The sequence below is a fragment of the Mobula birostris genome, chromosome 11, assembly GCF_030028105.1.
Source record: "Mobula birostris isolate sMobBir1 chromosome 11, sMobBir1.hap1, whole genome shotgun sequence".
Taxonomy (NCBI): domain Eukaryota; kingdom Metazoa; phylum Chordata; class Chondrichthyes; order Myliobatiformes; family Myliobatidae; genus Mobula; species Mobula birostris.
The window spans coordinates 5,242,409-5,270,179 of record NC_092380.1 but is presented as its reverse complement, the minus strand read 5'-3'; the positions used below and the strand labels follow the sequence as shown (position 1 = coordinate 5,270,179).

The window sequence follows — 27,771 nt, the reverse complement described above, 5'->3', positions numbered from 1 at the left end:
AAGAACAACACAAAACTACACTAGACTACAGACCTACCCAGGACTGCATAAGGTGCACAAAACAGTGCAGGCATTACAATAAATAATAAACAAGACAATAGGCACAGTAGAGGGCAGTAGGTTGGTGTCAGTCCAGGCTCTGGGTATTGAGGAGTCTGATGGCTTGGGGGAAGAAACTGTTACATAGTCTGGTCGTGAGAGCCCGAATACTTTGGTGCCTTTTGCCAGATGGCAGGAGGGAGAAGAGTTCGTATGAGTGGTACGTAGGGTCCTTCAAAATGCTGTTTGCTTCTAGGTATCCATGACTCAGGCAGTGCATTTCAGGCATCCATGACTCTCTGAGAGAAAAACTTACCCTTCTCATCCCCCTTGAACCTACCCCCTCTCACCTCCAATGCATGTCCCCTGGTATTAGACATTTTAATTCTGGGAAACTGATACTGGATTCGGCCCAGTAAATCACAAGTAAAACCCTTCCAACCATTGAGCACATCAACATGAAACATCATCGCAGGAAAGCAGCATCCACCATCAGAGATCGTCACCATCCAGGTCATGCTCTTTTCTCGCTGCTGCCATCAGGTAGAAGGTACAAGGGCCTCAGGACTCGCACCACCAGGTTCAGGAACAGTTACTACCCCACAACCATCAGGCTCTAGAATAAAGAGGGATAACTGCACTCATTCTATTTCTAGTGTTCCACAACCAAATGTGATAGGGAGAAACAAAAGTCTGACGTAGCAATATTTCAGTGGAGTAAGGGAAATTACGGTGGTATGAGGGAGGAGTTGGCCAAAGTAAATTGGAAGAAACTGCTGGCAGGGATGTCAGCAGAGCAGCAATGGCAGCGTTTCTGGGAAAAATGAGGAAGATGCAGGACTTGTGTATTCTAAAAATGAAGAAATACTCAAATGGCAAAATAGTTCAACCATGGCTGACAAGGGAAGTCAAAGCTAATGTAAAAACAAAAGAGAGGGCATACAACAAACCAAAAATTAGTGGGAAGATAGAGGATTGGGAGGTTTTTAAAAACCCACAAAAAGCAGCCAAAAGAATTATGAGAAGGGAAAAGATGAACTATGACAGCAAGCTAGCAAATAATATCAAAGTGGATAGTAAAAGCTTTTTCAAGTATGTAAAAAATAAAAGAGAGATGAGAATGGATATCAGACTGCTAGAAAATAAGAAATAATAACAGGGGATAAGGAAATGGCAGATGAAATAAATGAGTATTTTGCATCAGTCTTCACTGTGCAACACACTAGCAGTGTGCCAGATGTTGTAGTGTGTGAAGGAAGAGAAGTGGGTGCAGTTACTGTTACAAGGGAGAAGGTGCTCAAAAAGCTGAAAGACTTAAAAGTACAGAAGTCACCCAGACCAGATGATCTGCACCCTAGGGTTCTGAAAGAGGTAGCGTTAGAGATTGTGGCAGCATTGGAAATGATCTTTCAAAAATGATTGGACTTTGGCATGGTGCCAGAGGACTGGAAAATTGCAAATGTCACTGCAATGAAATTATAGACCGGTTAGCCTGACCTCAGTGGTTGGGAAGATGTTAGAGTCAATTGTTAAGAATGAGGTGATGGAGTACTTGGTGACACAGGACAAGATAGGACAAAGTTAGCATGGTTTCCTTAAAGGAAAATCCTGCCTGACGAGCCTGTTGGAATTCTTTGAGGAGATTACAAGTAGGATAGATAAAGGGGATACTGTGGATGTTGTATATTTGGACTTTCAGAAGGCCTTTGACAAGGTGCCACACATAAGGCTGCTTACCAAGTTAAGAGCCCGTGGTATTGCAGGAAAGTTACTAAGATGGTTGGCTGATTGGAAGAAGGCAAGTGAGTGGGATTAAAAGGATCCTTGTCTGGTTGGCTGCCAGTGACTAGTGGTGTTCCGCAGGGGTCGGTGTTGGGACCACTTCTTTTTATGCTGTATATAAATGATTTAGATGATGAAATAGATGGCAAGTTTGCAGATGATACAAACATTGGTGGAAGGGCTGGTAGAGTTGAGGAAACAGGTAGGATGCAGAAGGATTTAGACAGATTAGAAAATGGTAAATGAAATGCAATGTTGGAGAATGCACGATCACGCACTTTGGTAGTAGAAATAAATGTGCGGACTATTTTGTAAATGGGGAGAAAATCCAAAAATCTAAGGTGCAAAAGGACTGAGGAGTCCTTGTGCAGAACACCCTAAAGGTTAACTTGCGGGTCGACTCAGTGGTGAGGAAGGCAAATGCAATGTTAGCACTCATTTCAAGAGGTCCAGAATACAAAAGCAGGGATGTGATGCTGAGGCTTTATATGGCACTGGTGAGGCCTCACCTTGAGTATTGTGTATAGTTTTGGGCTCCTCATTTTAGAAGAAATGTGTTGGCATTGGAGAGGGTCTAGAGCAGTGGTCCCCAACCTCCGGGTCATGGATCGATATCGGGCCGCAAGGAATGCAGCGGTAGCCAGAGTACACCCAGCACATCTTTAAGAAAAAATCAGAAATACACAAGCTAATTAGGTGCCGCCTGGCTCATAACTGTTGGCCCAGATCTGGCTACCACTGCACTGCTGCATTCCTCGCAGCCCGGTATCGGTCCGTGGCCCAGAGGTTGAGGACCACTGGTCTAGAGGATGTTCATAAGAATGATTCCAGGAATGAAAAGGTTATCATACCAGGAATGTCAGATGACTCTTGGTCTGTACTCACTGGAATTTAGAAGGATGAGGGGGGATCTTATTGAAACCTTCCAAATGTTGAAAGGCCTAGACAGAGTAGATGTGGAAAGGATGTTTCCCATGGTGGGAGAATCTAGGACAAGAGGGCATAATCTCAGGATAGAGGGGCGTCTATTCAAAACAGAGATGCAGAGAAATTTCTTTAGAGGGTGGTGAATTTGTGGAATTTGTTGCCACGTGCAGTTGTGGAGACCAGGTCATTGGGTGTATTTAAGACAGAGATGGATAGGGTCTTGACTATGGGGAGAAGGCCAGGAAATGGGGTTGAGGAGGAGGAAAAAAAAGGATCAGCCATGATGGAATGGCGGAGCAAACTCGATGGGCCAAATAGCCTAATTCTGCTCCTATGTCTTATGGTCTAACCAATGGTCTCACATTCAGGGCTCTTTATCTTGTTGTTTCATGCTTGTTATTTATATTTTCCCTTGCACAGTTTGCTGTTCATTGATATTGTTTAACAGTGACTGTTCTATAGATTTGCTGAGTATTCCCGCAGGAAAAAGAATCTGAGTTGTATGTGGTGACATGTATGTACTCTGATAATAAATTTTACTTTGAACTTGGAGATACTCTCTATCCACTCCATCTATGCCTCTCATAACCTTGTAAACCGCCATCAGATCTGCCCTGAGAAAACAAGTTTATCCAGCCTCTCGTGACAGCACCAATCAAGTACCTTCCCTGCACAAACACCGCACTTCTAAACTAACCTCAGGATTAAGTTCCGCCTACTACCCTTTCTCACAAAATTCCACATCCTGGTGACCGCTGCATCACTTGACTTCAAATGACTGATAACTGATAGTTATCAGTCATTTCCCAACCGCACGGGGGAGGATCTTCCTAAGTCAGTGAGATCTGTGGAACGCTGACTTGCATTCCACAGCCCTTACACTTCTCTTTGCTTTCAAAGGTCAAAGTACTTTATTATCAAATCAACTTAGAGACACAGCAGGGACAACCCCTTCTGGCTCTTCGATCCACACCGCCCAGCAACCCCCAACAAGCCCCGATTTAACCCTTTCCTGATCACGGGACAATTTGCAATCACTAATTAACTTACTAACTGGTATATTTTTGGATTGAGGGAGGAGACTAGAGCATTAGGGGAAGACCCACCCATTCCATGGGGCAGGCTTTCTCCTTACAGCGGACGGCAGGATTAAGCTCTAAACACCGATGCCCTGAGCTGTAATACCACCACGTTAAATGCTACGTCCCTCTAAGAGAATCACAACCTTGTCATTGGGCTTGGAGGTTTGCGTGCCTCAGTGACCTGGAGAGCTACGTTGGCTGGAGTCAGGGCTTTAAACTTTGGCTCTAGGTAGGGTCACCCACGCCAAGCAGGTGAAAGGGTAGAGGCCCAACTAAGAGTGGTTCACCGGTCCTCCTGGTTCGGGCGGTTCAGCTCAGGGCTAACGACCCTGACTGGCCAAACAAAACTGTTACGGGAGCAGCAATGAAGAATCCTTCTACATCTGTGTGCAATTGTAACTGGCCAACGCCTGACCGAGATGGAAGACCTTCATTGCTGCCCTAGACGTCAGCGGTGTAACAGGCATTACCTAAATAACCGCTATGCTACCGTGGTTCCCAACGTCGAAATATTTCACTATATGTCCTGTATATGTCACTATATACTACCCTGAGATTCATTTTCTTGCGGGCACTCACAGTAGATACAAAGAAACACAGTAGAATCGTTTTATTTATTTATTTATTGAGATACGGCGCAGAACAGGCCCTCTGGGCCCTTTGAACCGCGGCGCCCAGCAACCCACAATTTAACCCTAGCCTAATCACAGAACATTTTACAATGACCAATTAACCACCAAGCGGTAGGTTTGTGGACTGTGGGAGGAAACCAGAGCATCCTGGAGAAATCCATGTTGTGTGTTCAGAGATGCTCTTCTGCACACCACTGTTGTGAAGCGTGGTTATTTGAGTTACTGTCACCTTCCTGGCAGCTTGAACCAGTCTGGCCATTCTCCTCTGACTTTTTTCTGAAGATTTCAGTGGACACAGGGTCTTGTCTATATATATATAGTGAGGTTGTATTTTACTGCTATTTTATATATGTTTGCTATCTTTCCCATGCAAGGACCAAGGACTAGGCCTCAAGCCGCGGTGTCGCCTGGTTACAGCCACCAGGAAAGAGGCATCGGAGCCGGTGTGCTCCACCGGGAACAGTGTGGTGCGACATTCAGGCTGGAGTCAGTGCTGCCCCTCCTAATGTTCACCGGGCAGAAGACGCGCCCTATTGAGGTTGTCTGCAGATTTCTGTGGCATCAGGTGACTCCCTCTTTTAGAACCTGACTGTATCTTTCCATTTTATACATGCTATCTGTGCTTTGTACTATGTGCGAATGGCTGAATGACAATTAAACTGGAATTGAATTGAATACATTAATAAGGCATTTTCACCCACAGAACTTCTGCTCAATGGATGCTTACAGTATTCTATGTATGTCTCAAGAGTTGATGTCTTTTGGGAATAGGATGTTCCATAAATCTAGATGGGGGTGAGATGAAGGAGTTAATACCTGCAGAGACTAGGCTGTTTAGTGTCTGCATTTGGAAAGAGATGAATGAATGGGTTAATCTGAGAGGGGTAACAGTCAGCACTTACGGCAGAACACAAGTAAGTGATTTAATCTACTGGAAACTGGCAACTGTCTGTAGCTGGGAAAAGCTGACAGAAGGGTTTGTCTGTTGCAAAACTCTGTGTAGGGGAAGATCTGAGTGAAGGCGTTGAATTGCCAGAAAACTTACAGTTCAGCATCTGTATATGGGAAGACATTTAAGGGTTAAATGTGGTGTAGCGTGGTGCAGTCTTCACATGAGGGAAAACATCAGTGAAATAGTTACATTGCTGGAAAACGGACCACGCATTGCCTGATTAAGGACATGGATGCGTGGGTCTGTTGTAAATTGAATACAGTGGATACTGGTTAGTTGGGACACATCAGCACTAGTACGTTATGGCCCAATTAAAAGGCTGCCCCAACTAGATGAAGTTTCATGGAAGTAGTTAAAAAGACAAACACCATTTAACTGAGTAACCAATTATGTATTTAAATGAAATACAGAACAAATTAGAATATTTTCAACACTATAAAACTGTGTATTAGTTCCTGATAGTTATTGATGGAAGAATTGATCGAGTGTATGCTGTTGCATGCTTTTGATTGATTGCAAATGAACAAAATCAATGCGGACAACTAGTGTAGATAATTGACTGCCTTCATACAATGTCTGCAACAATTGCATCCTCCATATCTTCATTTTCATTGTAACATTCAAGATGATTGTCAATACCGTCAAAGTCCTCATAGTTCCTAACTTGTTGAAGTAGTGAAATAGTTTCATTTTTGGTCGCAGACACTTCTGGCATTTTCAAGCCTGAATGCTTGAAACCGCATTGAGCAAAACAGTTCTGAGTTATCTTACTGCTTATTTCTTGCCTAGTATCATTAACAAAGATCATTGTTTTTGAACACAAGCACATATAACTGATGCTATTTAAAAAGTGTTCGCTCTAAGCACGGTTTAGTGTCTAACAGCCACACAAGTGAGCACGACTGACGTTAGTTAGAAACTGTTTGACAACAATCTCCTGTCCCAATTAAGCAGAATAGTGTCCCGAATAAATTAAGGGAATCCCAGCTATTTTCTCGATTTGTTTGTGTTCTTCAAGAGTTGTCCCAAATAAGCGGCTGCCCCGATTAACCAATGGCCCAATGAACTGGAATCCACTGCACTCACAACCTGGATGAGGAAGGAACCTGGATTAGCCCAGTCTCAGGGTTAACCAGCCGAGGGAACAGGCTGTTGATTGAGCATGGGAATAATGAGTGAATGTCTTAAACTATACCAACCAGTGGTGTAGTGGTACCCACACCGGACTTCAAGGTGATGGGTCCTGGGTTCGAATCCGACCGGCTCCATATGCGCTTTCCAAAGGAGTGGCAAGGTGGCCACCCGATGCGTGACAAGGCGCAGAGAGGAATAACATAACAACATTTAAACTGTAGGGAATAGACTATTCAGAATCTGTCCAGCTGAGTCTCAGGGAAAGAGTTAATGAAAATTTAAACAAATGGTGTAGACGATGAAAATCAAAACTAAAAGCACACGATGCCAGGACGGGCCCGATCTGTATGAAGAGAAACAGGACGAATGATTTGATTCGATGGCTTTTCCTCAGAACCAGGAGAGAGAATAAAGGAACTGATCAAACCGCAGGGAGAGCGGTCTCCAGGGTGACCAGAGTACAATAGTTAATTTATTGTGAAGGCAGTCATGGCTTGTTTCTGGGTAAAGTGTAGGAGGCTGAGTTGATAATGTAGGCTGCCCAGAGCCACCCTCCCAGTGGGAAGAGTTGTTTTTTTTATTTCATTCCCCTGATTGAAAGCAAGAGAGTATGCGCAGAGGAGACAATGCACTCTGGAAGTATACACCTGCACAGATTGAAACTAAATCCCCTGCAGCAGGCAATAGAATACCTGAAACTTCTTCAGATAAAGGGTTGCTTTTCCCTTGCCCGGAGCTGACATGAAAACAAAGCCCTGCCGGCAATCCACAGCTAGAAATGCACTGTGGGATTCAGCAGACGGTACCTGGGTCAATACCCCTGCCACCTCTTGTGCAGCGGGGTGGGGAGAAACACACACCTGGGACTGAACTGTGTTTCTGTACAGAGAGCGGCTGCTAATGGGCTGGTGATATACACACGTAGCAAAATCAAGCAGGTTCATAAACTGACTGCTACTTTCACTTCCTCATTGGGTTGGGCTGAATACACAGAGCAAAAGTCAAGATCACGCCATTGCAGCTCAGTCATTAATGGAGATTGTTTCACAATGACAAACAGCCTAACACCAACACAGGCAAGGAAATGATGGCATCTGCTGGCGGACGTAAATGAAAGGGAAGATTCTAAATAGGATGAGGTGGTCTTGGATGGAAAGAGGAATGAGACCCTTTAACTGCTGGCTGCTACTGCTGCTATCACTGCTCTCGACTTGGGTGAGTCAAACATTCTCTGCCACACTATTTAATAGACTATTTAGTTTCACTTGGGTATGATGGCACTTAGTTCTAGTCTTGGGAGTTAATTATTTTAGGGAAAGAAAACTTCCACGTTTTTCATGTAAAGTAAGTGGGGAGATATAAAAAAAGATCATATGTACAGTGTAACAGAAAGACAAGTTACATGAAAGGTCTGTTAAAGAACTGTGAGGGTAACAGAGAAGATTATTTAATTAATTAATTTAAAGGTACAGCACGGAATAGGCCCTTCCAACCCTTCCGACCCCTCAACTCAAGTTGTCCCAGCAACGCCTGACAACCCCGATTCACCTCTAACTCAGTCACGGGACAGTTTACAATGACCAATCAACTGGTACGTCTTTGGACTGTGGGAGGAAACCAGAGCACCCGGGGGGAAGCCACGCGTCCCACGGGGAGGACGTACAGAGAATGCCGGAATGAACTGTGAACTCCAACACCCTGAGCTGTAATAGTGTCGCGCCAAGCACTAGTCTGCCGTGTAGCCCCTCTTCACTCCAGGCAGAAGATACAGGTCCCCACTACCCTACAAGTGAAGGGAATCATTGGGGAGGACGTAAAGAGACCCCGTGCCGGAATTGAACTCCGAACTTTGAAGCCCTGAGCCATAATAGTGTCGTGCTGGGATGGTGTTACAGTGGTTGAGTTATTACAAGGAGTCAGGGTTAGGGTGAAGGTTGGTTTGCAAAATGATTACAGCCGTCTAAGAGACCCCTTCAGGAGGGGGTAATGGTGGCCTACAGTATGACGACAAGAAGGTGAGGACAAGAAACTTCTTCCCAGGCCAGAAATGGTTAATAAAAGGGGTCATAATTTTCAGATGGTTGGAGGAAAGAATAATTTTTTTTATATATATATTACATTGTACTGCTGATTCAAAGCAACACCTTTCATGGCACCCATCAGTGATATTAAACCTGATTCTGATTCTAATTCCAAATTTGATTCTGATTTAGATTCTATAAGAATTCTGATTCATGAAGGGAGATGTGAGAGTTAAGCTCTTTACACAGTGAGTGGTGGGTACATGCAACTCCCTGTCAGGGGTAGTGGTAGAGGCAGATACATTAGGGGCATTTAAAAAACTCTTAGATAGGTACATGGATGATTGGAAAATGGAGGGCTATGTAGGTTTGTTTAGTCTTAGAGTAGGTGAGAAGTTTGACACAACATTGTGGGCTGGAGAGCCTGTACTGTGCTGTAATGTTCTATACTCAATGTGCTACAGTAAGGGGAACGTTAAAACTGGGGTGGGCATGATGGCACAGTGAGGACCTGTTATAGTGGGGGGCTCTTATTCTAAGAGGAGCAATGGAAGTTGCGGTAAGGCGAGAGTAAAAGACAACATCCAGGCAAGGATGACTGTGGCAGTGAGTAGTCAAATCCAGACAAGGGAGAGCTTTGAACTGAGACTGCTAGAGTCAACTTGCCCATTGCGGGCAGACAGTTAGGGGGTGATTGCGGCAGTGTGCACTGACAGCAGATGAGTGAGATCTCTCCATTGAAACTTTTCTGGAAAGGTCTTTCAAAAACATTGCTTCTCTTCACACAATAGAAAGTGCTGGAGACAGATAAGACAGGATTAATGGAAGGATGTGAAACACACCCAACAACTAAGGGACAATTGCTTTACTAACTTCAAAGTTTTAGCTTGTAGTTTCAATTGACTTTTAACACCTTTTGTGACTTGTGTATGATCTTGCAAAGGAATTCAAAGGTATATAATTTGGCAAGTGGCCAATTCTGTCTGAAAATAACACATAAAAATGCTGGAGGAGCTCAGCAGGTCAGGCGGGTTCCATGGAAATGAATAACCAGTCGATCTTTTGGGATGAGACCCTTCATCAGGACAGGAAAGGAAGGGGGAAAGATATCAGCACAGAAAGGGTGGGTGAAGGGGAGGAAGGACAAGCTGGAGGTGATAGGTGAAGCCAGGAGGATGGGAAAGGTGAATGAGTGGAGAAGAAGAAATCTGATAGGAGAGGAGAGGACCAGAGGGAAAAGGGAAAGAGGAAGGGTCTCAAGGGGTAGGGATAAGCAGGGCAGAAGCTGTAAAAGGCCAGAGTGGGGAATAGAAGAAGATGGGAGGGGGAGGGAAAAGAACTTCTTTTACCAGAAAGAGAAATCAATATTCAGGTTTGTGGCTAATTAGACAGAATATAAAAATAGCGAGTTTTCTATCCTGGATCCAGAACAGTGTGAGTGACAGGGGCTGTGTTCCTTGTGAACAAGTAAAATAAAAGCATGTTTGACTCATAAGAGTGCGTGTGTTCTGGGCCCGGTTCTTCTAGTTATTTTATTACTGGTGACGACAGAGTGACGCAATCAGGGTGAAAGGAATGTAACATCAAGAGAATGCTGCAGAGAGAAATAATGTAAGATTGAGGGTGATATGATGAGGTAACAGCTTCTTACAGGAAGAGGAATGTTACAGGAAGGCCAAACTTTTCATGAGTTCAGGAGAATGAGGGTTATTCCACTTCATTGCAATACTTCTCAGTTCCTAGGGAAGACTGGATTGAGGAGGTGTTTGAACATAAGAAAGCCAAATACCAGCAGATGGTAGAGCAGTACCAGAGACAGGGGTAGAGGGCACAATGCGTGCCTACAGAGCTGGGGTGTAGAGGTTTTCCTGGCTGCTCGCTCTGTAGAACCTACTCTTTCCTTGGATGGTCAACCCCACTGTGGGGGTTGCAAAGAAAAGAGTCACCAGGATGGTCACAGAGGCAGCTGAGTGAGCCTCCACATGGACGTGGACTGACGCTGATGGGATACAAGCCGGGGACTGATCAACCCAGGCTGGGTCGCCTGGGTGAGGGTGTCTGATGTTGAAAGCACCGAAACACTCGGTGACCCCAGGTTACATCACTGATGATGTGTCCCAGCGCAACCTAGAACGTATCTCAGCATCTTTACTGAACCACTCCCTTACCGCTTACCATAATTGTCCCTCTCTATAGAAATCACCTCACGGTAATCTTGTCAGTAACACACTGTCTGTCTTGGTAAAACTCACCTCACTGTGATACTCTGTGTAACTCTCTGTCCCTCTCTGTAAATCTCACCTCACTGTGATACTCTGTGTAACTCTCTGTCCCTCTCTGTAAATCTCACCTCACTGAAATACTCTCTGTAACACTCTGTCCCCCTCTGTAACTCTCTATCTCTGTAAAACTCACCTCACTGTGATACTCTGTGTAACTCTCTGTCCCCCTCTGTAAAACTCACCTCACTGTGATACTTTCTGTAACACCCTGTCCCTCTCTGTAACTCTCTATCTCTGTAAAACTCACCTCACTGTGATACTCTGTGTAACTCTCTGTCCCTCTCTGTAAATCTCACCTCACTGTGATACTTTCTGTAACACCCTGTCCCTCTCTGTAACTCTCTATCTCTGTAAAACTCACCTCACTGTGATACTCTGTGTAACTCTCTGTCCCCCTCTGTAAAACTCACCTCACTGTGATACTCTGTGTAACTCTCTGTCCCTCTCTGTAAACCTCACCTCACTGAAATACTCTCTGTAACACTCTGTCCCTCTCTGTAACTCTCTGTCCATCTCTATAAAACTCTCCTCACTGTGATACCTTTTGTAACTGTCCCTCTCGGTAAAACTCATCTCACTGTGATACTCTGTGTAACTCTCTGTCCCTCTCTGTAAATCTCACCTCACTGAAATACTCTCTGTAACACTCTGTCCCTCTCTGTAACTCTCTGTCCATCTCTATAAAACTCTCCTCACTGTGATACCTTTTGTAACTGTCCCTCTCTGTAAAACTCACCTCACTGAAATACTCTGTGTAACTCTCTGTCCCCCTCTGTAAAACTCTCCTCACTGTGATACTCTCTGTATCTCTCCGTCCTTCCCTGTAAAACTCTCCTCACTGTGATACTCTCTGTAACTCTCTGTCCCTCTCTGTAAAACTCTCCTCACTGTGATACTCTCTGTAACTCTCTGTCCATCTCTGTAAAACTCTCCTCACTGTGATACTCTCTGTGACACTCTGTCCATCTCTGTAAAACTCTCCTCACTGTGATACTCTCTGTAACTCTCTGTCCATCTCTGTAAAACTCTCCTCACTGTGATACTCTCTGTAACTCTCTGTCCATCTCTGTAAAACTCTCCTCACTGTGATACTCTCTGTAACTCTCTGTCCATCTCTGTAAAACTCTCCTCACTGTGATACTCTCTGTAACTCTCTGTCCATCTCTGTAAAACTCTCCTCACTGTGATACTCTCTGTAACTCTCTGTCCATCTCTGTAAAACTCTCCTCACTGTGATACTCTGTGTAACTCTCTGTCCATCTCTGTAAAACTCTCCTCACTGTGATACTCTCTGTGACGCTCTGTCCCTTACTCTGGCATACACTTAGAGAACCGCGCCCCCCCCCCCCCCCCATCACTCTATCATTCTGTGCTGGTGATTTAACCCTGGCTGCACTTCCCTTGCACAATATTCTTTAACTTTAAGTAAAACTTTAAGTTATCTTCTGTCTCCATGCATGTCGACGGAGTTTGACTTGGGCCTCTTTCACCTCTTTCACCATTCAGTTTTTCACAAACCAATAATCACCCCTGCCCCCTTCCTGATTTAGACCGTAAAACCACAAACATGAAAAACTCTGCAGATGTTGGAAATCCAAAGCAACAAACACAAAATGCTGGAGAAACTCAGCAGGTCTGTCAGCATCTATGGGAAGGAGTAAACAGTCGATATTTTGGACTGAGACCCTTCTTTTGGACTTGAAAGGAGTCAGACCAAGAAGGTGGGGGGGGGGAGGGGAGGAAGAAGTGCGAGGTGATAGGTGAAAGGTGACACCTGGAGAGGGGGAGGGGTGAAGCAAAGAGCTGGGAAGTTGCTTGGTGAAAGAGATAAGGGGCTGGAGAAGAAGGAATCTAATATGAGAGGGCAGAAGACCATTGAAGAAAGGTGGGGGGAAGAGCGCCAGAGGGAGGTGATGGCCAGGTAAGGAGATAGGGAAACAAGAATGGGGAATGGTGAAGAAGAGGAGGTGGGCAATTACCGGAAATTCGAAGAATCCGTGTTCATGCAATCAGGTTGAAGGCTACTCAGACAGAATTTAGGCTGTTCCTCCTCCAACCTGAGCTTGGCCTCATCATGGCAGTAGAGGAGGCCGTGGACTGACATATCGAAATGGGAATGCGAAGTAGAATTGAAATGGGTGGCCGCCGGAAATCCCACTTTTTGTGGTGGCTGGAGCAAAGGTGCTTGATGAAGCAGTCTCCCAATCTACTGCGCGTCATGTCTGACAGGAGGCCACCCCAGGAGCACTGGTTACAGTAGATATGACACCGACAGACTGGTAGGTGAAGTGCTGCCTCACCTGGAAGCACTATTTTGGGGACCATAGGATCATGAGACATCGGAGCAGAGTTAGGCCATCGGCCCATCAAGTCTGCTCTACCATTCCATCATGGCTGATTCAATGCCCCTTCCGTCCTCATTCTCCTGCCTTCTTCCCATAACCTTTGACACGCTGATTACAGTTTCATCCACCCCCATCCTGCTTCGCATTTAATCGTGAGCACAATCAAAACATTAAAACAAAATGCTTGAACCTCTCGGCGTTCTAAAATATTTGTTGAATGGGCCTCACTCAAGTGACGTCTCCAATGTTTCCTATTTCTCAATAAGGTTGAGAGCTGGAAAGCAGAAGCAGTCCGACTGGTACGTGCCATAGTGTCAAAGTTCTACGTAGAAGCTTGTTTTTCAGAATTTCCTTTCATCGTACAGGTTGTTTGAAAATTTCAGCACTAATTCCCCTGGTTACTCACAAGAAATTACAATGAATTTTGACTTAAGGATTTCTTGGGCAACTCATGCAAAATGCCAGAGGAACTCAGCGGGGCAGGTGGCATCGATGGAAATGAATAAACAGTCGACGTCTCCGGTCAAGACCCTTCATCAGAACGGGAAAGAAAGTGAGAAGAAGCCGGAATAAAAAAGTGGGGGGGGGGGGGGGGAGCGGAAGGAGGCTGGCCGGAAGGTGACAGGTGAAGCCAGGTGGGTGGGAAAGATAAAGGGCCGGAGAGGAAAGAATCTGATAGGAGAGGAGAGTGGACCATGGTGAAAGGGAAGGAGGAGGGGACCCAAGGTGAAGTGATAGGTAGGTGAGAAGAGGTGAAAGGTCAGAGTGGGGAACAGAGAAAGGGAGGGGAGGGGGTGTTTTTTTAAACTGGAAGGAGAAATCAATATTCATGTTACTGGAGACTACCCAGGAGTAAGCATTTTTTACTTAACATGTCTATCTACGTTTCCTTCTTGGTGTGACACTTTCCTCATTGTAATGATTTTCCACTTTTACTCCCCCTGCTGTAACCTTCCCCTGTGTGAGACAGTACCTTGCTGTAACACCCTCCACATTGGGACAGCATTCACATTATAAGCTTCCCCTTGACGGAAATTCCCCTCACCGTAACATCTGTACAATCAAACACACTCCTTGCAGAGGTGTTATCTCTGTGGTATAATTTCCATTGCTGGGACACCCTCCTCACTGTAGTACCCTCCATGCAGTAGCACGCTCCTCCTTGTAACACCCTAATAGCCTCTCATACCACCCTCTTGCTGACATGGTGATCCAGCAAATAAGGTGATATATTACATAGGAACAGAAGAAACAGGATTCAAAGTTAATTTATTATCAAACTATGTAGGTGTCACCACGTACAGCCCTGAGATTCATTTTCTTGCGGGCATTCACAGTAAATACAAAGAAAGACCTTCGAATCGATGAAAACCTACACATAAGCAAAGGTGGGCCAGCAACCAAAGAAGACAGTGTCCAACTGCAAAAATGTAATAATAGCAATAAATAATATTCGGAACACGAGTTGTAGAGTCCTTGACACTTCAGAGTTCAGAGTTGAGGTGAGTGAAGTTATCCACGCTGGTTCAGGAGCCTGAAGGTTATAGGGTAATAATTGTTCCTGAACCTGGTGGTGAAGGAGCTGAGGCTCCTGTCACAAACAAGAGAAAATCTGCACGTACTGGAAATCCGAAGCAGCACACACAAAATGCTGGAGGAACTCAGCAGGTCAGGCAGCATCTACGGATAGGAATAAACAGTCGATGTTCCGGGCTGAGACCCTTCCTTTCCAGTCCTGATGAAGGGTCTCGGCCCAAAACTTCGACTGTTTACTCTTCTCCATAGATGTCACGTGGCCTGCTGAGTTCCTCCAGCATTTTGTGTGTTGCTAAGTCTCCTGTACCTCCTTTCTGATGACAGCAGTGAGCAGAGAGCTTGACCTGGATGGTGTGGATCCCTGTTGAAGATGCTGCTTTCTTGTGGCAAGAAATCACACTCCATTTTAAACGTACCCAGTGACTTGGCCTCAACAACCACCTGGCAATGAATACCACAGATTCACCACTCACTGACTAAATAAGTTCCACCTCATCTCTGTTCTAAGTGGACATCCTTCTGTTCTGAGGCTGTGCCCTCTGGTCCGAGACTCTCCCACTATTGGAAATGTCCTCTCTATATCCTCTCTTTCTAGGTCTTTCAATATTTGGGTAGACTTCAATGAGGTCCTCCCTCTGCCCATTCTTCAAAGGCCCAGCAAGCATAGGCCCAGAGCCAAAAAAAAACCTGCTCCTCAAATGTGAACCCTTTCATTCCTGGGATTGTTTTCTTATATTTCTGGAGAGAATCAGTCGAGCCTGTTTAATCTCATAGGGCAAGTACCTAGCCTTTGTTGGACTCTCCTGATTGCAACTATATCTTTCCTTACGTAAAAGACCAGACTTATACCTAATATTGTCTTACAGGACAGCACAGGAGCAGACACCTTGGGGTTTTCTGATTTACTTTTGAGCTGGTTCAGCACAACATTGTGGGCTGAAGGTCCTGTTCTGGTGCTGTACTGTTCTCTGTTCTATTACAAACAATGGCGGTCCCTGCACTGATCCCTGCGGAACACCAGTGCTCATGGGCCTCCAGCCATTCCAGCACTACCCTCTGTCTTCCATGGACAAGCCAGATTTGAATATAAACTACTATGTGATTGTAAATCCTATGCATTTTAATTGCCTGGTTCAACCTACCAGGAAGGATCTTCTCAAATGCGGAAGTTCATATAGGTGACAGTGCCCTACCCTCATCTTGCTTTTGAATGCATATTTTGCATTCTCTTTCTTACCTCAATGCTTACATTTTGTATTTTAAAGTATACATTTCTGACTGAGCAACATTGCAACAATAATTTCCTTCAGGATAAATAAAGTTTTATCTTATCTTATCAAGCAGTTTTTTCATCAACTCAAATATCTCAATCAAGTTTGTGTGACATAAGAAACCCAACACAAAGCAATGTTGACTAATCAGTCCATGTTTCCCCAAATGCAGGCAAACCCTATCAATGACTTCCCTACCACTAACGTGAGGCTCTCTGGTTTATAGTTTCCTGTCTTATCCCTATTTCCCTTCCTGAACAAAAGAACAACATTGGCTACTCTTCAGTCCTCAGGGACCTCCCCTGACCAATGGGATGGTGCAGGGTCACATCAAAGTTTTATATAATTTCAGTATGATCCCTTTACTCTTACACTCCGGTTTAAGATGGCGTTGGTGATGCCCAACGACTACTTACCTGCAGCAAAACACAGAACAAAGAAAACTACTAAACACTTTATTAATAACACTTCATTAACCACTTGGTGCGTGTGGCCAAGTGGTTAAGGCGTTGGTCTGGTGAGCTGAAGGTTGCTAGTTTGAGCTTCAGCTGAGGCAGCGTGTTGCATCCTTGAGCAAGGCATTTAACCACACACTGCTCTGCGACGACACAATGACACAAGCTGTATTGTCACCTAGTGCCCTTCCCTTGGATAACATTGGTGTCGTGGAGAGGGGAGACTTGCAGCATGGGCAACTGCTGGTCTTCCATACAACCTTACCCAGGCCTGTGCCTTGGAAACCTTCCAACGCGCAAATCCATGGTCTCACGAGACTAACTGCCGATAATAATGATCACCGTTAGCAATGGAGGGGTGTGCAGAGGCAAGTCTAGCCATGGGGAGGTGAGGGCGGTGTCACAGTGGGGGCACTGGGAGACCCAAATGCAAGACACAAAAACACTATATGAGGTAAACTAAACTGAGTTTATTGCTCATTACAAGGAGAAGCAGGAATAGCGTAATGGACAGGACAAGGACTCAGGCCTTGGACTAGGCTGGGACTAAGGGTCTGGGCTAGGACTCGGAATCACGGACCTCCAGGGCCAGGACCTGACACTTGGAGCCTCCGGAGCCAGGAGCTGATACTGGAAGCCTCCAATCACCAAGCCCGAGGGACACGGGAAAACAGGGAACCAAAGGGAAACAGGGAGTCAACGGTCCGGATCGTAACACAAGGTAAATTTAAAGGGAACCCGGTCCGGACCATGACAGGCGGAGGCAAAGGCGAGGCATGGTGGAGGCAGGAGTGAGGGCAGTCCCAATAACTGATTGATTTACGCGCTGGGCCGAATTGGAAAGATTGGGTACTGGTCGAATCCTGGTGTCGGGGTCCAGGCCCCAGTCCAAGAGCGAGGAACAACCCAACGTGAGTGCAATGGTCTGGGTGGCGGGATGGGCTGGTTCTGCCTGATGCTCCATGATGTTTACTCAGTTCTGCGCTGAACTGAAACTGTGGCCTGTTCTGGCCACACTGATGCCTGGCTTTTGCGTCTTTCGTAAATCTTCAGTTCTGAAACGCCACTGGCTTAATTTTATTGTTTGCACAATTTCTTTCTCTCTGTGCGCATTGACTGTTGTCGGCATTTTCTTTAATGGATTCTTTTGGGGGTTTCCTTGTTCTGTGGCTGCCTGTAAGGAGATGAATCTCAAGGTTGTATAATGCATACATCATTTGATAGTAAACGTACTTTGAATTTTGAAATCCTTTCGCAAAAAAGACCAAACTATTGTTTGACTACTCAGTGGCTTGCTGTGCTGCCATTAGCTTTCAGCGATTTGTGTGGAAGGATACCCAGGTCCCTCTGAACACCAACACCTTTTAGTTGAGCAGGAGATCATCTATTTCGTTGAAGTAAATACAGAACTGGAGGATTAACTCCACTTCCACATTATTTCACGAGAATGGATGACCTCAGGTATTTCCGCATTTTTATTCTATCTCCTCGCCCATTTGCTTTGCTGTCTATATCCCCCCCGGAGACGCCTCTACATCCCGTCTTCACCTCAACCCTGGGAACTCGCTTTCCACCATCTTAATACACTTGACCTTCATTCTCCACCTGACCTCCATAACACACTCGATCTTCTCATTCAAATCACGACTGCAGATTATGAATAGTGAGCTCTCTAGCTATGGCCCCTCCCTCCACTGGCTAATTAGTCAGGGCCTTCCAATGTGAGAGCAGTATTTTGATTTTTGGTCTCTATTCAGTGTTCAGTAACCGGTCCTTAATCCTAACCACCCCTCTCACTTACTTAATAGCCTCTTGTGTGACATCTCATCAAAGGTCTACTGAAAGCCCAAGCACACCGTAATGGTTTCCTCTTTATCTATTCTGCTAGTTACCACCTCAAAAACATTTAACAGATTCTGACATCCTTCCCCTTCCATCTCAGTCCCGAAGTAGGGTCTCGGCCCAAAACTGTTTATTCCTCTCCATAGCTGCCACTCGACCTGCTGAGTTCCTCCAGCTTTTTGCGTGTGTTGCTTTGGATTTCCAGCATCTGTAGAATCTCTGAGGTTTAAATAACATATTCGCCAAATGTACACTCGGTGGCCACTTTATTAGGTACATCTGCACACTTACTGATTAATACAAATTGTCATTTAAAGTTAAATTGGATAGCTATATGGACAGGAAAGGAACGGAGGGTTATAGGCTAAGTGCAGGTCGGTGGGACTAGGTGAGAGTAAGCGTTTGGCACGGATTAGAAGGGCCGAGATGGCCTGTTTCCGTGCTGTAATTGTTATATGGTTATATAATATCATGTGGCAGCAACTCAATGCACAAAAGCATGCAGACATGGTGAAGAGGTTCAGTCATTGTTCAGACCAAACATCAGAATGAGGAGGAAATGTGATTTAAGTGACTTTGACCATGGAATGATTGTTGGTGCCAGACAGGGTGGTTTGAGTATCTCAGAAACTGCTGATCTCCTGGGATTTTCACACACAATGGTCTCTAGAGTTTGCAGAGAATGGTGTGGAAAACAAAAAAAAAAATCCAGTGAGCGGCAGTTCTGTGGGCAAGAATTCCTTGCTAATGAGAGAGGTCACAGGAGAATGGCCAGACCGGTTCAAACTGACAGGAAGGTGACAGTAACTCAAATGACCATGTGTTACAACAGTGGTGTGCAGAAGAGCATCCCTGAATGCACAGCACGTGCAAAAATGGAAGTGGACGGGCTACAGCAGCAGAAGACTATGAGCACACACTCAGTGGCCACTTTATTAGGTACAGGAGGAAGCCAATAACGTGGCCACCGAGTGTATTTTCTATTTCATAAATACATGTAGGATGTGCTCATTAGTCTGGTGAAGTCCCAGAGGACTGGAGAGTAGCCAATGTTGTTACTTTGCTCAAGAAAGGGTATAAGAAAAATACTTGTGATATTCAGCAAAGTTAGGAAGCATCCATGGAGACAGAAAGAAAATTAACATTTCAGGCCAATGGACTGAAAAATTAAGAAAAAGAATATGTTTTAAGTTATGAAGGGAAGGAGGGGTGAAGCTAACAAAGGGAATTCCTCTGGTTTAGATAGACCATAAGACCATAATTTATAGAACCAAACTTGACTGCATTTGGTGCTGTGTGAGAGAGAGAACCACACTCTAGTTAGTGAATGAGATCAGTACAGGATTGAAAAAGAAAAATAAAACTACTAAACACAGCAGTTGCTGGTCACCTGACATGAAAGTATATGCTGAAAATATAAGACACAGGAGCAGAATTAGGCCATTCAGCTCATCGAATCTGCTCCACCATTCCATCATGGTTGATTTATTATCCCTCTCAACTCCATTCTCCTGCCTTCTCCCTGTAACTTTTGATGCTCTGGTTGACCAAGAACCTATCCACAACTGTTTTAAATATTTTCAATGACTCGCTGTCCGTGGCAATGAATTCCACGGATTCACCACCCTCTGGCTAAGGGGTGCCCTCATTGAAACCTATCAAATGCTGAAGGACCTTGACAGAGTGGATGTGGAGAGGATGTTTATTATGGTGGGGGAGCCTAAGACCAGAGGACACAGCCTCAGGATAGAGGGTTGTCCTTTTTAGAACGGAGATGAGGAGGAATTTCTTTAGCCAGAGAGTGGCGAATCTGTGGAATTCTTTGTCACAGGCGACAGTGGAAACCAAGCCTTTATGTATATTTAAGGCAGAAGTTGATAGATTCTTGATTGGTCAGGGCACGAAGGGGTATGGGGGGAAGGCTGAGTGGAAAATTGGAGCAGCCATGATGGAATGGCGGAGCAGACTCAATGGGCCAAATGGCCTAATTCTGCTCCTATACCTTATGGTCTTGTGGTCTTACGGTTTAAAGAAATTCCTCCTTGTCTCTGTTCTAAATCGACGTCCCTCTATTCTGAGGCTGTGCCCTCTGCTCCTAGACTCCCCCTGCCTATATAATATGCGGCAGAGAGTGCTGAACCTGGAATTCATTGTTACAGATGGCTGCAGGGGCCAAGTTATTGAGTATATTTAAAGCAGACTTTGATAGGTTCTTGGTTAGTCGGGACATCAAAGGTTGTGGGGAGGAGGCAGGAGAATGGGATTGAGAGCGGTAATATGTAGCTGATCAGCTAGTCTCTGTAAAGAAGACCAAGTCAACGGGACAAGTGGACGATACTACTTTAGAATAGGCCAGTTCTGATAAAGACAAGCTGAATTACTGAGTTCAGTTCTGACTTGTGAAGGCTCCATGACGAACAGTGTGGCAGGTTGAAGATGAAAGGTTAGCATGGGAGAGGGAAGAAGAATTCAAGTGGCGGGTAGTTCAGAAAGAGCTGTTTCTGCCCCCTGGGTCCCCTCCTCCTTCATTTTATCCCATGGCCCACTCTCCTCTCCTGTCAGATTCTTTCTTCTCCAGCCCTTGACCCTTCCCACCCACCGGCTTCCCCTCCCCACATCTTCCTGGCCTGTCTCCTCCCCGCACCTCCCAGTCCTGAAGAAGAGTCTCAACCCGAAAACATCGACTGTTTACTCTTTTCCATTGATGCAGCCTGGCCTGCTGAGTTCCCCCAGCATTTTGTGTGGGTCGCTTTGGATTTCCAGCATCTGCAGATTTTCTGGTGTTTGTCACCATTGTTGTTGTCTGACCTGCTAGGTCTTTTCAAAGTCAAGGTCAATGTAAATTTATTATCAGAGGTTGGGTGATCAGCAGAAGGAATTCTGCAGTGAGTGGGGGGAGGAGATTTACAGTGAGACCATGCCAAAATTACATTATTACAATGAAGATTACCACTCTATGAAGTTACAAGTGCTTTCAATGCTCAAAGTAAATTTATTATAAAAGTACATATATGTCGCCTTGTACTACCCTGAGAGTCATTTTCTTGTGGGTATATCCAGGAAATGTTTAAAAAGAACAATAGAATTTACGAAAAATTGTACATAAAGAAAAACTGACCAATGTACAAAAGCAGATATACTGTGCAAGTAATTTTAAAAATCAATAACCCTGTTCTTGAAACCTGACGAAAGGTTTTGGCCCAAAGTGTTGACTGTTTAATCTTTTCCATAGATGCTGCCTGGACTGCTGAGCTCGTCCAGCATTTTGTCAGTGTTTCACAGTTCTTACTTCATTTTCACAGCATTTAAACATTTTACATTTGATTGGCCCTATCTGACCATTTAGTGTCCTCTTGCCTTACGCCTATTTATAAGATCTGCCTATTCATCATGAATTATCCGCACTTCCCTGTTTTCGTTCCTTTCCCTTTCTTGAATGGTGGCATTACAGTCACTGCTTCTCACCCAAAATCCCGGCAACAGTGTATTACAGGGGAGGGGTTACAGTGACAGAGCGAGGAGTTCAGCAGAAGGCATGTGACAGGAGGGATTTACATAAAAACATGTCCTAGCAAGGGGATTGTGACAGATTTGTGATTATAACAAAAATTACATTACTACAATAAAGGTCGTCACTGCATGAGGTTACAAATGTGGTCTGCTTTCAAAGTTCAAAGTCAGTTTTTTCATCTTCTTCATCATTATGTGCCGTGTCGCATGATGTGGGTGATCGACTGCGATTGTTCTTATAGTTCTTGGCAGATTTTTCTGCGGAACTGGTTTGCCATTCCCTTCTTCTGGGCAGTGACTTTACAAAGATGGGCAACCCCAGCCATTATCAACACTCTTCAGAGCTTGTCTGCCCGGTGTCAGTGAATGCATAACCAGGACTTGTGGCCCTGGACAGCCGCTCACATAACCATCCACCACCTGCTCCCATAGCTTCTCGTGACCCTAATCGTTGTGAAATCTGTTAATATTGCAGCAGCAGTACAACGCAATATATTATAAATATAGACAAAAAGAATTAGAGTATATATATATATATAAAATAGAGTATATATATATAAATTAGAGTATATATATAAAATAGTTAAATTAAAAATAGTGCAAAAGCAGATATAAAAAAGGTGAAGTAGTGTTCATGGGTTCAATGTTCATTTAGGAATCAGATAGCAGAGGGGAAGAAGCTGTTCCTGAATCACTGAACCCATGCCTTCAGGCTTCTATACCTCCTTCCTGATGGTAACAATGTGTAGAGGACACATCCTGGGTGAATGGCGGAGCAGACTCGATGGGCCGAATGGCCGACTTCTGCTCCTTTGTCTTATGGTCTTTTCTGAGGCACCGCTCCTTGAATGTGTCTTGGATACTGTGGAGGCTAGTGGAGCTGATTTTACAACTTTCTGTAGCTTCTTGCGATCTTGTGCAGTAACCCCCCTCCCCATATCAGAATAATAATAATAATTATCAGTTTAACTCAGTCTGATTACTTACGTAGACACCATCAAGTGACAAACGTCATTCACCAAATTCTTGCTTTAAAATACAAAATCATAAAAGACTCCATACCTTACTGTAAATACAAGCCTGATTCAGTTTAGAGTCAGAGTCCCACAAATTATATTACGACTGATCCGTTATTACAGATAGGACAATCCATAACAACCGTCTGGATATAATAATACAGGATAAACAAGCAAGAACAACTTACCTAATAGATATAGCCATTCCAAACCCACATAACATACAGAAATCATTAGGTGAAAATGACCAGGAATATGCTGAATTGAAAGAGGAAGTTAAAAGACAATGGAACATGAACAGAGTATACATTGTCCTAATAGTTATCTTCCCAAAGTCACCACACAGTAGCATTAAGCAGTTAAGACCACACAGTAAAATCTACGTAAATCTCCAGAAAGCCACAATACCAGAATAGTCCCAAAGTTCCCGGCAATTCAGAATGAATGTGCTTAGCTATGTCCTTACCTCAGGTTTTACCAGCTTGAGGAGAGATATGATAAACAATAATAAAAATATTACTCTGGGTATTACAGCAGGGGAAATGTTTCTGCAAATTGATGCTGTATAGAGGAAAATATTCTATTATGGGCATGTTGCAGCAAGAATAGTTACTGTAGTTGGTTGTTACAAACAGCAGAGAGGAAAACATCAATTCAGTGTTATATTAAGGGGCTAGATATAATGGGTGGGGTTTTACCACATGAATATTGTGGATCCATGAGTAAACAAAGACAGACTGTTACAGGAAAGGCATTGCAGCAAAATGCCCTTTACAGAATGTTTTACAGCAATGGGAATCAAATAAAAATCAGGTTTAATATCACCAGCATATGAGATTTGTTAACTTTGCAGCAGCAGTCCAATGCAATACATGATAAGAGAGAGAAAAAGTAGTGAGGTAGAGTTTACGGGTTCAATGTCCATTCAGAGGTCGGATGGCAGAGGGGAAGAAGCTGTTCCTGAATCTCTAAGTGTATGCCCTTAGGCTCCTGGACCTCCTTCCTGATGGTAGCAATGAGAACAGGGCATGACCTGGGTGATGGGGGTCCTTAATGACGGATGCCAACTTTCTGCGGCGTCGCTCCTTGAAGATGTCCTGGATACTATGGAGGGTAGTGGCCATGACAGAGCCAAGTTTACATCTCTCTGCAGCTTATTTCCATCCTGTGCAGTAGCTCCCCCTCCCCACACAAGACAGTGATACAGCCAGTTAGAATGCTCTCACCAGCACATCTGTAGAAATTTGCGTGTTTTTGGTGACATACCAAATCTCCTCAAACTCCTAATGAAACATAGTAAATAAAGTAAAGTAAAGCCACAGACTTGCCTTCGTTGTAGCTGCATCTATACGTTGGGTCTAGGTTGGGTCCTCAGAGATATTGATACCCAGGAATTGAAAATATTACAGCAGAAGGATTGGTGCTGTGCCCCTGGAGTTATAACCAGGCTTGCTTCAGTAATGGAATGTTAAAACAGAACATACGTCGTACAAGCAGAATGTTATAGCAAGGGAGGCATGCTACATCAGAAATAACAAGGCTTGAAACAGGTCGGTGCAACAAATGACCTAAAGTTTATTTATTTATTGAGATACAACACAGAGTAGGCACTTTCAGCTCAAAGCAGCCCCCGACTTAACCCTTCTCTAATCATGAGACAATCTGCATTGACCAAAGTGTTAGGTCTTTGGACTGTGGGAGACAAAACCCACACATTCCACGGGGAGGGCATACAAGCTCCTTACAGATCAGAAGTGAACTCCGAACTCCAAAGCCCTGAGCTGTGATAACGCCGTGATAACTGCTACACCGCCGCGAATTATCACGCTGAAGGCTGCGGCATAACCAGGCAAAGGATGAGGTTGCGTTAGTCACCACTGCAACAGTGTCGGGGCCCACACTATTCTGTTTTCAGTCTCCATGCAATTTTTGTTTTTTTCCCGGGCCAGACTAATGGTCCTTTGGGTAAATCCTGGTTAACACATCGCATAGACAAGGATGCATCGTCATCCTCTAAAATAAATGTGAACCATTTGACCTACCCTCATCCTAAACACAAAAAAATCCCTTTGTCCTATCCACCTCTCCCAGTATCTTCTCTGCAACCTATAAATTACCTTCCTCTCAGTTCTGAGGAAGGGTCTCTGACATGAAGATTGTCAACAGCTCGAAACGTCAACTGCTTACTCCTGGTGAGTTCCTCCAGCATCTGCAGAATCTCTTGTTTGCGTGGAATATGACTTTTTCTTTTTCCTGACATGCTGCAGAGTATTGCTAGCTCTCTCTTAGATCTGCAGAATGTTTTCATTCAAGTTCAGTCCACCCTTTCTTTTCTACTTTCTTCCCATATTCCTTCATCTATTTTTTTAAGCGAGGGGAACTGTATTCAGCTCCTTCTTGAATAAATGTAACTATCAATTGCATTTGGAAGATCCTCTAGCTTCACAGTCCTAAACAGCCTGGCGCACACCAGATTGTGGCCTCTGGCTCTGAACTTCCTTAACATTTCTATTTTATGAGGAAGTGAGAGTTTGACACGAATGGTTTCATTAATATTTAACTTGGAAGGTTGCAGTGCAAGCACTACTCAGAGTGGACCGAGCAAAAAGCAAATATAATCACAATGCCCCAGAGTCATGCTTTTCCTTTCTCAAACACCTTTCAGAATGTTCTGGAAGCAGTAATGTCTCTGCATCTCTCTCTGGGACCCTGGAAAAGAGTTAGGGATTCAAACATTTAGGGTACATTAAGTGGAAGGGAAGCCCGCAGGGCTCATTTCCTGCTGTGGTTTTCTTCTGTAGATCCAGGCAGACTTACTGGAACTTTCCACTCACTACAACAAATTGCTTCACAGCTTTAGGGATCTGGTTTCACTCCTGCCTTCTGGTGTGGAACCATCAGTGTGCATTTTCCACTAAGTGTCATACCAAAGATCTGCCGATAAGTTAATTGGCTACTATAAATTACCTTTTATTTATTGATTTATTTGTTTGTTTTACTTAGAGATTTATTTATTTACTGAGATACAGCAAGGATTAGGTCCTCCTAGGCCTTGAAGCAACGCCACCCAGCAACCCCCGACTTAACCCCAGCATAATTACAGGAAAGTTTACAATGACCAATTAACCTACAGTCCAGTACATCCTTGGAATGTGGCAGGAAACCAGAAGAAACAGGAAGAACATACAAACACCTCACTGTAATGGGTACTGTTCCTTCTTAGCTGCGCAGGCGCGCTGCCACGTGGTAACTGAAATGCTCCCGCGCACGTAGCCTTTGTTGCCGCGCAGCTGGAGTTTTCTTTTATATAATGCGAATAAAAAAGTTCCATGCACTTTTCGGCTGCGTAAACGTTTTCAGCTCAGCGCAATGGAGGTACAAACAAAATTAGAGTTGGTGGTAGGAATTGTACCTGGGTCGCTGGCGCTGTGATAGTGTTGTGTGAACTGTTATAATGGCAATGAATAAAATGGGCAAAGGAGATTGGTTGAGTAGGCATGAGAGAGAAGTTTACATGAGTGTAGAGAAATAGTGGGAGGGAGTTGGAAATCTTGATCTTGCTCCTCTGGGATGTCATGGACCTAATGGGCCAAATGACCTTTACTTTTTTTAAATATAAGAGTCACCTCAGTAACAGTTAGCTGCGTGTGATAACATTCCTTAAAGCTGCGCAGTGTTAAGGCAGCAGTGATTGTTAACAACCGGTCTTAAGAATGGCACAAGTGTAGCCTGGCAACTCTGGAAATAGCAATGGAATAAGAAACAGATCATGTTTCAGTGGTTAATCAGGGATAACCTGCCCAAGGGCACAAGGAGATCTCCTCTACTGTTCCGCAACTAGACTGGAATAAAATGCTGCCATCCAGTGTTTTGATGGCGACCGTTCCCGATGCAGTGCTTTTGTCTACCCAGATCCACTTATACCCAGAGGCACTTTATTGGGTGCCTCCTACACACCTGCTCGTCAATGCAAATATCTAATCTGCCAGAAACTCCATGTATAAAAGCGTGCAGACATGACGTTCAGCTGTTGTTCAGACCAAACATCAGAATGGGGAAGGAATGCGATCTAAGTGACTTTGACTGACGAAGGGTCTCGGCCCGAAACGTCGATTGTACCTCTTCCTACAGATGCTGCCTGGCCTGCTGTGTTCACCAGCAACTTTGATATGTGTTGCTTGAATTTCCAGCATCTGCAGAATTCCTCGTGTTGACGGTGGAATGATTGTTGGTGCCAGACGGGGTGGTTTGAGTATCTCAGAAACTGCTGATCTCCGGGGATTTTCACGCACAGCTGTCTCTAGCGCAGGGGTTCCCAACCTGGGGTCCACACACCCCTCGGTTAATGGTAGGTGTCCATGGCATAAAAAAGTTTGGGAGCTCCTACTCTAGAGTTTACAGAGAACAGTGCAACAAACAAAGAGCATCCAGTGAGTGGCAGTTCTGTTGGTGAAAATGCCTTGCTAATGAGAGAGGTTAGAGGAGAATGGTTTAAGCAGAGAGGAAGACAACAGCAACTCAAATAACCACGTGTCAAAACAGTGGTATGCAGAAGTGCATCTCTGAATGTACAACACATCAAACCTCAAAGTGGATGGGCTTCAGAGGCAGAAGACCACAAGCGTACACTCATTGGCCACTTTACTATGATCAGGATGCACCCAGCAAAGTGGCCACTGAGTGTATTTGCTTGAATCAGCAAAGGGATGGGATTTGAACTCTTGTCTCCAGGCCTCTGTACGTTTCCGCCAACAATCACTGTGTGACCAAGCAGAAGGGAGTGGACAATCTACCCCAGGGATAAACAAATGCCTATGTGGTTCCACTATTACAGCTTGGTGGGCCAACTTTACAACTCTAAACTAGAAAATAACATCAACCCAACAGGAAACATCATGTCAATAATAAATGTTAACCTCATTTCTTGTTGGAATACGAATCAGGA

At 44.5% G+C, this 27,771-nt stretch overlaps 1 protein-coding gene across 2 annotated transcripts in view; it reads left to right on the top strand.

Moving 5' to 3' along the window:
• The first annotated feature begins 7,379 nt into the window (after positions 1–7,379).
• The window catches only part of LOC140204762 (receptor-type tyrosine-protein phosphatase H-like), a 113,423-nt gene continuing 93,031 nt past the window's right edge, over positions 7,380–27,771 (top strand). Inside the window, exon 1 of one of the 2 annotated variants that reach the window (XM_072271525.1) lies at positions 7,380–7,763. In XM_072271525.1, the coding sequence (XP_072127626.1) occupies positions 7,659–7,763 (105 nt within the window). In that variant the 5' untranslated portion in view covers positions 7,380–7,658. The remainder of the gene's footprint in view (positions 7,764–27,771) is intronic. The other variant, XM_072271524.1, reaches the window with a different exon arrangement.